This window comes from Chelonoidis abingdonii, chromosome 7, assembly GCF_003597395.2.
Source record: "Chelonoidis abingdonii isolate Lonesome George chromosome 7, CheloAbing_2.0, whole genome shotgun sequence".
In the NCBI taxonomy this organism is placed as follows: domain Eukaryota; kingdom Metazoa; phylum Chordata; order Testudines; family Testudinidae; genus Chelonoidis; species Chelonoidis abingdonii.
Genome location: NC_133775.1, coordinates 18,400,030 through 18,413,561, shown reverse-complemented (window position 1 = coordinate 18,413,561; position 13,532 = coordinate 18,400,030). Strand labels below are relative to the sequence as shown.

Below are 13,532 nucleotides of genomic sequence, written 5' to 3'. Positions count from 1 at the left end.
TCTTTCGCCGGAAGAACATTTGTACACAGCAACACTGAACAACATTCAGGATTAAAAGTAAGAAATACTATATTCATTTGAAACTGCAGGGAAATTTAGGTAAGCAAAATACAGATAATCAAGTTGAAATCAGCTCATACACTACGTAAAGTATCAGAGGATCATTAATGAGCACAAAAGGGGAGAACTGTGATTTTATATTCTATCCATGGTGTCAAAACTGTGTAATAGTCATATAGCCCTGTAATTATTTTTTCTATCATTAATGTATGGTGCTTAACTGAAGAGATTATAAACACAATTAGTAAAGTTGCTGTAAACTAATGTGTGAAATTGAAGAAATATTCTGAGTAATGCACAGAAAAAACATGATATATATTGAGTTTTATGGTGTACAATACATTGTAGTGACAGGAGAGCAGCTTGCTTCCTGTTTTGTGAGCTGTTTTTTATTTGTGAAAGTGTGGATTAACAAAGTTAACTTTCTAAACTAAATTTAACAATTAAAACAACAAAAATGACAAAAAGTACTTTTGGTTCTTATTCTGCTTTTCTGTGAAGGGTTCTTTCTGAAAGCTCTTGTTTCCAAGGAGAGGAAAAAGTTGTGAAATACCTACATGTGGTATTTTTAATGGCTTAAAAATTTAATGTGAGAAACTTTTTCAGTAAAATATCTATGGGGAAAAAACGGCCTTAGCCAAAATGTCCCTTTCTCTTCACTATTCCAGCACCTGTTGTGCACCAGTCCATTTCCATCTTTTATGCCAGCAGTGTGTATAGTAGAGATATCTTGCCTGGTGACTTGAGGTCCTTTGGTATGAAAGCTGCTGGATAGAAGGGAAATATTATTATGCAAATCTTGAAGCTGGGCCTTCCAGTTGGTTCAGTGTTTCATTCTTATGGCCCATTGTTCAATTACTGGGTCAGCTGGTTACTTATTTTACTTTGAAGTTGTCAATATATGATTGTGTGTTGACTGTTACACATGTTGCTTAATACTTAAAATTCAGTCAGAGGTAAAAACTGGTGGTCATTGTACCATTTGAAAGTGTCTGGGGCCTTTATATCACTCCTAACGATATGAGTGAAATCCTGGCTTCAGTGAAGTGGGAGACTTCCTTTTTAGTGTTGTTTGAGTTTGATGGTCTCTTTGTGTGTTTCCTTTTTGACCTAGTCATTACTGATGTTACTTGAAGCTGCCATTTCTTCCTTAGTAGGATGCAAATCATCATCAGAACTTAGGTCCTCGATGTACCAGCAGATTCCTAATTTCTTGTGTAGTGGTAATGCAGTGTAGCTCAATTTTTTTCAGGAATAACAGTTTAACATCTGATCCAGGAAGCAAAATGTATACAGTAGAACCTCCATTCCCAGGCTGTTTGTAACTCTGAGATTCTACTGTACCAGTGACTTCCAGTCAATGTGTTTTCTTCTAACACTTGCAAAAATATTGAACGCTAGTTTGGTACACAACTACCTTTAGGTTAGTAATCACATTACTTTAAACTAGAGAGTTAATTTTGGTTTTAATTGACCTTGGCTGTCTTAACACTGACTTTTTTCTTTTGTTTTTAGGAAATCAAACACTTGATAAAAATGATTAAAAATAAGCTAAATCTTTAGTGGAATAAAAAGCCTAAAAATTCTGACCATGATTTTTAACCATAATAAATCCTGGTGAGAAAGGAAAGTGCATGCCATAGTAACATCAAATTCACTTATTTTCCCCAATAGAATTAACTTTTAGACTACCTGCTTGAAAGAGGACTTGGCACTCAGTTTAGGCAACTATATCTCTAGGTACCTCACAAGCTGGACTTGTGTATGAAAGCTGAGAGGTTGACATCTAACAGCTTAATTTGGATGTTTAAGTACTGTTTGCATGTACATTTGGGGATGTTTATAAACGGGGACACTCAAAATTGGGAATCTCTTTGAAAATACGGTTACAACTTGGCCTATACTGCTTGATTAAACATTAGAAAATTGGGCCATTTTAAGACATTGTATGCTGACTGGTTCTGCGAGCAATGTGTAGTCCGCCGTAACAGGAAGTGTGGAGGCTGTAATTATGAAGCACTGAGAATGGAAATTGAGGGAGGGATTGGAATTGTCAGGGTTTCATAAGGGGTATGGAAGGACCTCCCTATGAACCAACATTTATTTATTCTTTTTTTAAACTTTATTTAGCCACATGAAGCAACACCTTTGAAGACCAGAAAGAAAAATTTAAGCTCATATTCACCAACAACAGGAACATGCCAAATCAGTGCATTTTCATCTCCCACGAGTCATAATGTACAAAAGCTCGGAAATGGTCTATCAAATGGTTAGTTGAACATTCTCTTTTACTTATTGCAAAAAATTTCTTATTATTGGTTAAATCAGGGTCTTGATTTAGTAATTTATGTCTCACCTGGTATGTCTGATTTCTTTTTTCTCTTAAGGAGTTTTGAACTTTATGGTGAAATCCAACATTTTTAGGGCTCTTATCACATAAATGTAAGCTTTTCAGGTAATTATGATGACCATTCTGTAGAAGGCTTTTCTTTTCTTTGTTCAATATAGAACCACTAGCATGTGTGGGGGCAACTCCATTCCTTCCTGGAATTAGATCAACTTTTGCCCACAATGAAATTTTGCCCATTCTCTCTCTCCAACTCCCAGTTTTCATTTAAAGTGACAGTGGGTACTATTTTTCTGAATTAAAGGGAGCATATATTTTGCAGTTGCTGCATATTACCTGAGAATGTTATAAAAGAAATCTTGTTTTACTAATTTGGAAGGCAGTGTAATCTAGTGGTTAGAATAGAGGAGCTGTATTCTCAGTTCTACCACTGAGCTTGGGCAAGTCATTTAACCTTTTCTATATGTCAGTTTACCTGTCAGTAAAATGGGTGTAGTACGTACTTCTCTTGTGGGAGTTTTGAGTCTTTATGAATATTTGAAAGATGCTTTTGTATCCTCTGTTCAAAGGTGATATAGAAGTCAGGGTGGGTTTGATTTAAATCACTAGTCAGGAAGACTCAATTTAAACGTGGATTTCTACATAAAAGTGCATTCTTGTTAGTTGTTATAACCTTAATACATATTCTTCACAACTCAGAGATAGATGAGACCCAGATTGGGTCTCTTTTGCGGCCTGCTGCCATTATAGGTTTTCCCTTCTAGTGAGAGAATGGTATGGTAGATCTCAAATCAATGAAGGCTACTCTCAGAAAGACCTCAAGACTTCTGGAATATGCTGCTCAAACAGTTTCACTGTTGTTTCTACTGCCTGTCTCTCCCTTCTCACGTTTATCTACAGACTACTTCTTGTCCAGATCTATTCCGCCCCCAACAATCTTCTATTCATTGAACTTTTTGAAATTTTGCACTTTTAGATAGAGGTAAGGGATTGATTGTCTACACAAATTTGCAGAGGGATAGTAGGATTGAGGTCTGTTATTTCTCATCTCTATATATTGTTTGTTTGTTTGTTTATTTAAAAAACATGTTTGTTAACAGCAAAAGTGTATCTCTGGAGACACAAATCCACAGTTTGAGAACTGCAAAACTAAGCATCTCTGATGGCATCTTCTAGCCTGAGCACTGAATCCCATTGGGTAGATAGAAAGATTAACCTAAATAATCTATACAGAAGCCACTTGAACCCCATAAGACTGGGTCCCTAATCCATGAGCTATTGGAACTCATTTACAAAACTTTTCTTAAACATTACATGAATATATTGTCTCATACTCTAGAATTAGAATTTATAATCCCTATTCCATGATGAGATATCTTTGAGCTATAATGTATCTTAATTAAAACTATTTTAGATAGGTTTTGTCCTCAAAAAACATTTTATCAAAACATACAATTTGAATCAAAACAAATCTGATTTTTTTATTTTAAAAAAAATCATTTATTTTTATCCACCCTGATAGAAGTACAGTGAATTAACTCTACTCCTGTGCTTTCTTTCATATATCTGCTGGCTAGGTAAGTGGTGTAGGGTTTTGGTTTTGTGGAAGATTGGTCCACCTTTTGTGGAGAGTAAGGCTGTATAGTTTGGATGGCCTCTACCTTAGAACAGGGATCAATCTCCTTGGGGACAGGCAGACTAGAGTATTCAGGAGAGTGTTAACTAATAACAAAAGGGAACAGTAAAAAAGAGAAAAGATGTGAGCACTCAGTAAAAAATTGAGATGCTCAGAACGAAATCAAGAAGCCTTAGGACATGAAGAGAAGAAATTCTTGAATTGCTTATGCTAAGAGAAACGCTAGGAGCCTGGGTAACAACAAGAGGACCTGGAATTGCTCATTTACTAGCATAAGTTTGAGCTAGTTAGTATTTCTGAAACCCTGGTGGGATTATTTGCATGAATGGAAAATTAAAATAAATTATCACCCATTTAGGAAGGATTGAGTAGGCAAAAGAGGAAGGGGAATGGCACTGTATGTCAGAAATGGCATGACCTGTTTCTCAGTCATTGATAACTTGCAAGAAAATGATCTTGACTGCTTATGGATCAATTCCCTAACAGATCATATACAAGATGGGGTATTACTAGGTGTCTGCTACCAACCATCAGATCACACTAGGGAATAGAATGACCACCTCCTAGTGCACTTATCTATAATATATAGGGGGGTAAACTGTGTGATCATAGGGGACTTGAATTTGAGTGACATATTTTGGAAGTCTCATGCTGCAGTTACTAAAACATCCTTGAAATTTCTAACCACTATAGATATTTCTTAACTCTAGAAGTGCTGCAGCCAACATGGGGGGATTCTTTATTAGACCTTGTTAGTTTGACAGGAACTGATCACAGAACTAAAACTTAATGATAGCTTAGGTACGAGTGATCATTACTTGATAACATTTAAGATGTGCGTGCAGAATACAATCCAGACTGGTAATTTCTATACTTGATGCTTTAATAGGACCAATTTCACAAAGGTGAAAACAATTATGAGCCTGATCAGCTAGGAGAGAGGATTTAATCAGAAAAAATTTGTATGATACTTGGGAGTCATTTCAGAATACTCTATTCGATGCCTAAAAAGCCAAAATCCCACAATGGATGAAGAAGGTTGTGCTGGTTTAAAAAAACAACCTAGTTTAGAGCGGAAGTGAAGACAGCTGTAAAATATAAAACAACGAATTGAAGAAGGGGAAAGTTGATCATAATCAGAAGTTAGTAATTGTAGAAAATTGCTAAGGAAAGAAAAGGGATACAAGGAAAAACTTATGGCGAGCAGAGTTAAGGACAATAAGGAGTTTTTAAAATATATTAGAAACAAAGAGAATGGCATTCGTCCATTATTAGATGCAAATGGTAGAATTAACAATAATGCGGAAAAAACAGAAGTTTTCAATCAATATTTCTGTTCTGTATTTGTAGTCTAATCATATGGTGATATAATACTCTTTCCATTCCACTAGTATCTCTGGAGAATGTTAAACAGAAGCTAGTAAAGTTAGACGTTTTTAAATCAGCAGGTCCCAATAACATGCATCCAAGAGTTTTAAAAGAGTTGGCGGAGGAGCTCACTGGACCATTAATGCTGATTTTCAATAAGTCTTGGAGAACTGAGGAAGTTCCAGAAGACTGGAAAAAAGCTAATTTGCCCATTTTTAAAAAGGATAAACAGGATGACCTGCATAATTATAGGCCTGTCAGCCTTACATTGATTTGAGGAAGATAATGGAGCAGCTGATACAAGACTTGATTAAGAAAAAATTAAAGGAGATTAATTTATGCAAATCAACATGGGTTTATGGAAAATAGTTCCTGTCAAACTAGCTTGATATCTTTTTTTTGATGAGATTACAAGTTTGGTCGATAAAGGTAACACTGTTGATATAATATACTTAGACCTCTGTAAGGCATTTGACTTGATACCACGTGACATTTTGATTAAAAAACTAGAATGATATAAAATTAATATGGCACATACTAAATGAATTAAAAACTGGCAAACTGATAGGTCTCGACATGTAATTGTAAATGGGGGATCATCAAGTGGATGTGTTTCCAGTGGGGTCCTGCAGAGATCGGTTCTTGGCCCTATGCTGTTTAACGTCGTTAAAAGAAAGTCATCACTGATAAAGTTTGCAGATGACATAAAATTAGGAGAGTGGTAAATAATGAAGAGACAGGTCACTGATTCAGAGTGATCTGGATCACCCGGTAACTGGACAAAAGCAAATTATATGTGTTTTAACACTGCTAAAAGTAAATGTATACATCTAGGAACAAAGAATGTAGACCATCCTTACAAGACAGGAGATGCTATTCTGGGGAGCAGTGACTCAAGAAAGATTTGGCTGTTGTGGTGGATAATCAGCTGAATGTGAGTTCCCGTGACTGTCATGGTATAATTCCCCACTCTGAACCTTAGCATCCAAAAGATGGGGTACCAGCATGAATTCCTCTAAACCCCAAATACCAGCTTAGTACTTGTAGCGCTGCCACCAACCAGGAATTCCAATGCCTGGTACACTCTGGTCCCCCCAAAACCTTGCCTGGGGAACCCCAAGACCCAGATCCTCTGGGTCTTAACACAAGGAAAGTAAACCCCTTCCCCCACCGTTGCCTCTCCCAGGCTTCCCCTGCCTGGGTTACCCTGGGAGATTACTGTGTTCAAACTCCTTGAATCACAAAACAGAGAGGCAATTCACCTTCTCCCTCCTTCTCTTTCCCCCTCCCAGACTCTTCCTGAGAGAGACAGTAATTCTAACACAGAGAGAAATTAGCCTCTCTCTCCCCCCTCCCTCCTTTCTCCCCACCAATTCCCTGGTGAATCCAAGACCCCGTCCCCTGGGGTCTCACACCAGAATAAAAAAACAATCAGGTTCTTAAACAAGAACTTTTAATTAAAGAGAGAAAAACAGTAAAAATTATCTTTGTAATTTAAAATGGAATAGGTACAGGGTCTTTCAGCTATAGACACTGGGAATACCCTCCCAGCCTAAGTATACAAGTACCAATTAAAATCTTTCAGCAAATACAAATTTGAACTCCTTCCAGCCAATACACATTTGAACTTCTCCCAGCCAAATACATAATTAAACTCCTTCCAGCCAAATGCACATTTGCAAATAAAGAAAACAAACATAAGCCTACTCACCTGATCTACCTAGTACTTACTATTTTAAACTTAGAAGAACCTGTATCGGAGAGATTGGAGAGAAACCTGGTTGCACATCTGGTCACTCTCAGAACCCAGAGAGAACAACAACCAAATTCTAACAGCACACACAGAAAACTTCCCTCCCTCAAGATTTGAAAGTATCCTGTCCCCTGATTGGTCCTCTGGTCAAGTGATAGCCAGGCTTACTGAACTTATTAACCCTTTACAGTCAAAAGAGATATAAAGTACTTCTGTTCTATTAACTCCTACTATCTGTTTATGACAGTGATGCTGTGGCCAAAAAAGCTAATGTGATCCTGGGATGCATAAACAGGAATCTTGAGTAGAAGAAGAGAGATTATTTTACCTGAGTATCTGATACTGGTTTGGCATGATTTGTTTTTGGTAAATCCATGCTGGTTACTAGTGATTACCCCATCATCCTCCAGGTATTCACAAACTGAATGTTTTATACACTGGTCTAGTAGCTTCCCAGGTATCGAAGTCAGGCTAACTGGTCTATAGTTCCCCAACTCCTCCTTTTCCCCTTTTTTAAAGATGGACACTACATTAGCCCTTCTTCGGTCTTCCGGGACCTCTCCTCTCATCCGTGAGTTTGCAAATATTATTGCCAGTAGCTCAGAAATTTCTTCAGCTAATTTCTTCAGTACCCTTAGGTGAATAACATCTGACTCTGCTGATTTGAATTCATTCAAATTGATCAGAAGATCTGATGTATTCTGTACTTATCCTGATCTGCATCTCTTCTTCTTTATTGTCTATGGTAACTTCGCTAGTTGTCCGATCACATGTTTTTTTTGGCAGAAGACTGAAGCAAAGTAGGCATTAAGCAGCTCTGCCTTCCTGTCATCTTCCGTTACCAGCTCACCTTCTCTGTTGAGCAGTGGACCCACACCATCCTTGATCTTTCTTTTTTGTCTGACATATTTGAAGAACCCCTTCTTGTTGTTTTGACAGTGAGGACAATTAGCCATTGCAAGGGTCCTGGTAGATTCATAGATTCTACCAGAGTTAGCAGAAACTACAAGGGTCATCTAGTCTAACCTTCCCTGGATTCTCCATCACTGACAATTGTTAAATCAAGATTGGATGTTTTTCTTGAAGATCTGCTCTAGGAATTATTTGAGGAAGTTCTATTGCCTGTGTTATACAGGAAGTCAGACTAGATGATCACAATGGTCCCTTCTGGCCTTGGAATCCATGAATCTATTAATGTTTGTCATTGTTTCCATAGTCATATTAATTAACTGTGTTTTAATTATGCTAATACAGTACCCAAAGATCATTAGCTATCAGAACAGTTGTCGTTACTTTATATTTTCAGTATATAAGTATTACCAATTAGCCCTAGAAGGTATAGCCATTCATTTCCAAGATCTTTATGAGTTAAAAACTCTTGTAGTATATTTTCAGAAGGCCAATCTCTTTTTTGTGGTTACAAGTCTACTTACTAGTTCCTCTAAACGTTTTTGATAGCAAATCAGACAGAAGCACAATTACACTATTTTGACCAAGTTTATTTCCCTTCATGTGCTGCCATTAGTATGGACAAGTGTTTGAGTCCACCTCACCAAAATATCAGGCAGGCAGAAGCCAGTCCAGTTGCTTGATTTTTGTGTCCAGGTCTTCCTCTCAGCTTGCTGCTGGGCATCCCCAGTTGTTCTCCTGTCTTAATGGAAGCAGCTAAAGCTGGTGTCTTTGTGATGAAGTACAATCTTTCTTTAAAGCCTCAGTGGAATCCCACAACAACATGGAACAGGAAATTAAAGAAAACGTCCTCCCAGAAAAAGCCAGAGGAGGGCAAAAAAATATTCTTTTTGCAGCCTTCGTCAGCTGAATCCCTCCTACCCATCATGCTCTCCCACTCCCCACAAGCTTGTGCCGAATTCAGGTCTAAGCAATGGCAGGAGCAGCTCCTAACTGGGTGACCATGCTCTGGTTTTCTCCACTCAATGGTAGTAGCTCGAGAACTGGAAGGGTGATAACTCTCTCATCCCTATTTTCATACCCACAGGTTCTCCACCCTCTACCCATCAGTCTGGTATTGGTCCAAAGACCTTCCTGAAAATAACTGTGAGCAGTGTGAGTCAGGATCCCTTTATTATCCTCCCTATATTCAACAGAGGAGCAGGTGGATTGCTCAGTTCCTGCCCCTCAATGAGTGAATTCATCTCTCAATTGGCTGTGCAGGTCTCACAATATGAGGGTCTACTTCAGTACCCCTCTACCTCTACAAAACTACAAATGCCATCTGCAGATTGGGGGTGTGGAGCCCAGTATTCATCAGTCTGTTCAAGGAACACTGTCCTCTTGGGAATAAAAGCTCCACATCCACATGTACTGAGTTGTCATGCCTGAAGCAAAGTGTCTGTGCCAGAGCCCTCTCTTTGTGGGAGAATGATCTCATTACTGGGAGGTCTTCAGCAAAGCAGTTGGCCTCTTAGCTGACTACTTCATGTGGAGATGCAGCTCCTTAGTTTTCAGATACAGAGAGCCACTACCTAGACCCCCAGGCCACAGGGTAACTTCTCCATGTCCTAGGAAAGGGATGTAGCTTATTCCTTCTTTCCCCACCCTTGACATGGTGGGTTTTGAAGAAAACAGGCATCAGTACCTCTCATAGCTTGAGTGGCCAAGGTTGGCCTATTTCACAGACCTCTAGCTGTCCTGAGGTCTAGGCCTCCACTTACTAGAATCAAAAGCTGCCGACATCAGGAGCCCTGCTCTTCATCTTGACCTTTATCCTCCTTAACGTCATGAACATTCCCTCCTGTCAAAACTAAGTCAGGGACCTCATCATCTCAAGTCCTGAAAAGATACTTCTCTGCTTATTATGGGATGTAGCCTATTTTCTTGGTCTCACAAAATCTCCACTATCCCTTCCATTCTGCAGTTCTTCCAGAATTCCTTTGAAAAATATCTGCTAGCCCTGTAAAATACAGGTCACTCTCGCGGGGGTCTATAGGAGGTTTCCCTGTCAAGTTCTACTCCATTGTAACCCAGTTGGTTCCTCAAGGCAGTTACCTTGTCCCTTTGTTAACTACTTGATTCTCCTTGAAGCCTAAAACTAGTGCCAAATGCTCTCTGCTTGGACCCTTTTGAATCCACCCTCACTATTCTTCTCTTTCTCTTCCCTATGGTGGAAAGTAGCCTTTTTAGTGGCCAGCACTTGGCCCAGAGAGTTGGGGAGCTCCCAGCCTTTGTTTGTAATCTGCATGTTAGAGCTAAGTGGAAATCTTTTCCCATCCTGTGATAGTTTTTGAGATTTCGAAAATGTTTCTCATTCCCATTCATCAGGATGAAACTGAGACCTTTTGAAATTTCATGGAAAAAATGAAGCACAGACATCCCCCTTGAATCGCCAGTAGCCCAGGTGGTAGACCCAGGTTCAAGCAACTGCTTCAAATCAAGCAAAGGATGTCCACAGCCCAGATGAGTACCCTAACCACTGGGCTATTGGCAATTCTAGTGTGGGTGGGTCTTTCTCTCTCTCTTCTTTGAGACCAGAAATCCCATCCTGGACCCGGGAAACCTTCCTGATGAAGTTTCTCCCGAACTGACATAGTTCTGTGAAAAGTTTTGTGTAAAAGGAGAAGCAACTACCTTATTCTGTGTTCATATAGCTACAAATTGGTGTCAAATACTGACTGCTGCAGCCCATCCTTTCATCTGATTGCTTCTCTTTCTCCCTAGACATTTTACATTTATTTTAAATGTTTTAGGAATTTACTAGGCCTTTGATTGGCAAGTTTTCAGAGGGGTCCTTCCAAAGCACTCTTGGGAGGTCTGCTTGCCCCAGCTGGCTCTGTCTGGTGTTCTTTATCCACTTTCTTCTGTCAGTTTCTTCCTTCTTGCCACTTTATGGCGAAGCTAGATTGGGTTTGGCTAGTTACTTCTTCTCTCCCTGAATGTGATCATTGCTAATCAGATTCGTTTGTCCATAATGGCAATAGTCATTTCATGGAAAAGCAGATTTCTCATACCTTTGTCATTGTTTTCCATGATGTGGCAGCACTGGTATGTACACCAACCTAGTTGGGAATCAGGCTCGGGCAAAATGACTAGATAATCAGGGTAGTGTATACTAACCATAATTGTGCTCCAGCTTTGGTGTTCTTAACATGGGAAACTTGCCTGCACCCTGGGAGGAAAGGGAGGTGGGATAGAAATCCTGTGTCCTAATGGTTACATCTTGATAGACTGATAGATGTGGAGGACTCATCTGTTTCCAGTGTTGCCATGTCTTAGAAAGCAACGAACAAAGAGGAATCTGTTCTTGTGAGCACAGAAATGCAGTTGCAGATTTTGTGGGTGCCTGCAGATAATGATACTGTGCCTCAGCCTTGTTGAATATATACCCCAGAAGGTTAATACATTAATTTTATACCTGATGTTAGAATTATATGCAGCTTTAGAATTTTTCAAAAATTCAACAGGCTGGGGCTTTTAAAATATGCAATATTATTCACTAGCCCATTGTGTATGCATTTACGTTTTTAAACAGCTCTTTCATTTGGATGTCGATAAATACCTTCATCAATTCATACATAAATGTGTCTGTACAGCAGGTGTTACTTTTCTGCAGAGCTGCACAACTCTAGGTGTGCATTATACATCTCTTTTTATAAAAAGGAAAAAATGCCTTGAGGACTAAAAGGCTTGTGTATTGAGATGTCAATGGGAAAGGTGAGCCTGCACTGTATTTCCATACTGAAATTAAATATGGACATAAGGGAACATTCTTTTGGGTCATAAAAAGACTGATCACATGTTCACAGCTGACATTTAGATGGATAATTATTCAGTAATGGAGCACTAACTACCTTTTTCTACATTCATATAGCTACAAAATGGGGGCAAAGACTGACTGCTGCATCACATCCTTTCAGCAGACTGCTTCTCTCTCTCTAAAGACATTTCAAATTTTATTTTAAATGTTTTAGGATTTTACTAAGTAATGTAAGAATACAACAATAGAGAATTGTATTACAAAATGTATTTTATTAGCTATAAAGACTTTCCTATTTACACCATGCAAAGTACAAGAAGTTCCATATATAAATGCTGTCTATTTGAGAACACAGTAAATATTATTTTTCCTTTGAATAAGAGTGACTAAGTAAAGCCCTTAAGAAGTCTAAATGCCTAGAGCATGGTACAGTTGGTTAAAAGTATACTGCATTTTTCAGAATCTAATCACCCTGATGTAAATACACGTGCATGAATTTGTTGTTGCAATGCTCTGGTGAGCTGGCTGATAACTTATGTGTGCATTGGCAAACTACCTTGAAGTACATGGCCCATTTATTACATTCTAAATAAATGATATGATCCCTTCTTCAGTTCCTCTTCCTTAATAGCTAGTATATTTTTTAAGATTCATTTTTAAATTAATTTACTAATTTTCAAATGTACTTAGGGTTCAGCTCTTCTACGTCACTGGTCCAGTGGTAATTTCAGTCTCATAACTGATGGTTAATTTGCTACTAGTACTTAAATTTAAATTTTAAATAACTTGGGGATAGGGCCCTCAGCTATTGTAGTGGAACAACTTAAACTTTTATAACACTTTGTCATGCTGAGGAATCTCAAAACGCTTTACAAAATATTACAATTAAACCTTAATCCATCCTACAGCGCTAATACTTACATGCAATAATTTAAAAGCCAGTAAAAAGAAGTGAAAGTACTTAACATTTAGACTGAATCAAGGGGAAGATGGGGCTATTTCTAATGTAAAAAAGGTGATATATAATAGCTAAGGGTGAAATCCACCCCAGTGCAGTGGGCCTGCACTGGTGCCTATGCACCTCTTAAACCCTACATTAAGAGCCCACAGCTTGCTGTAACCCCTCTGCCCTTGAATGTATTCCACCTTACAGAGGCAATGAGACACCGTAGTATACTTTGGGAATGAAGCTGTGTGTATTGAGGTAGGGGTAGGTATTTTAAGAACTAAGTGAAAATTCTTCTTTATTCAATTGTTTTGGTAAAAATAATACTGATTTTTATTATTTTTGGAAATAGAAGAACTAGGCATTGTATTTGATCCGGTCTTCTGACCTGTAAGTGCTCTGGACACTAAAATTGACTGACATATTACAGGCGGTTCTAAGAGTACATCTACACTACCTGCCGGATCGGGGATCGATTTATCGTGTGTAGTGTAGACGCGATAAATCAATCTCCGATCGCCCTCCTGTCAACTGCTGAACTCCAGCAATGCAAGAGGCAGAAGCAAAGTTGACGAAGAAGCCATGGCCGTTGATCCCGCCCCGCGAGGACGTGAAGTAAATAATTTTAATTCGATCTAAGATACGTCAGCTTCAGCTACGCTATTCTCATAGCTGAAGTTGCGTATCTTAGATCGATCCCCCCCCCCCCCA

The 13,532-nt window shown here is 38.7% G+C and overlaps 1 protein-coding gene across 2 annotated transcripts in view; it reads left to right on the top strand.

Moving 5' to 3' along the window:
* The window catches only part of ITGB3BP (integrin subunit beta 3 binding protein), a 55,809-nt gene that overhangs the window by 9,717 nt on the left and 32,560 nt on the right, over nucleotides 1–13,532 (top strand). For both annotated transcript variants that reach the window (XM_032795484.2, XM_075067665.1), the window contains exon 3: nucleotides 2,191–2,329. In XM_032795484.2, the coding sequence (XP_032651375.1) occupies nucleotides 2,191–2,329 (139 nt within the window). The remainder of the gene's footprint in view (nucleotides 1–2,190; nucleotides 2,330–13,532) is intronic.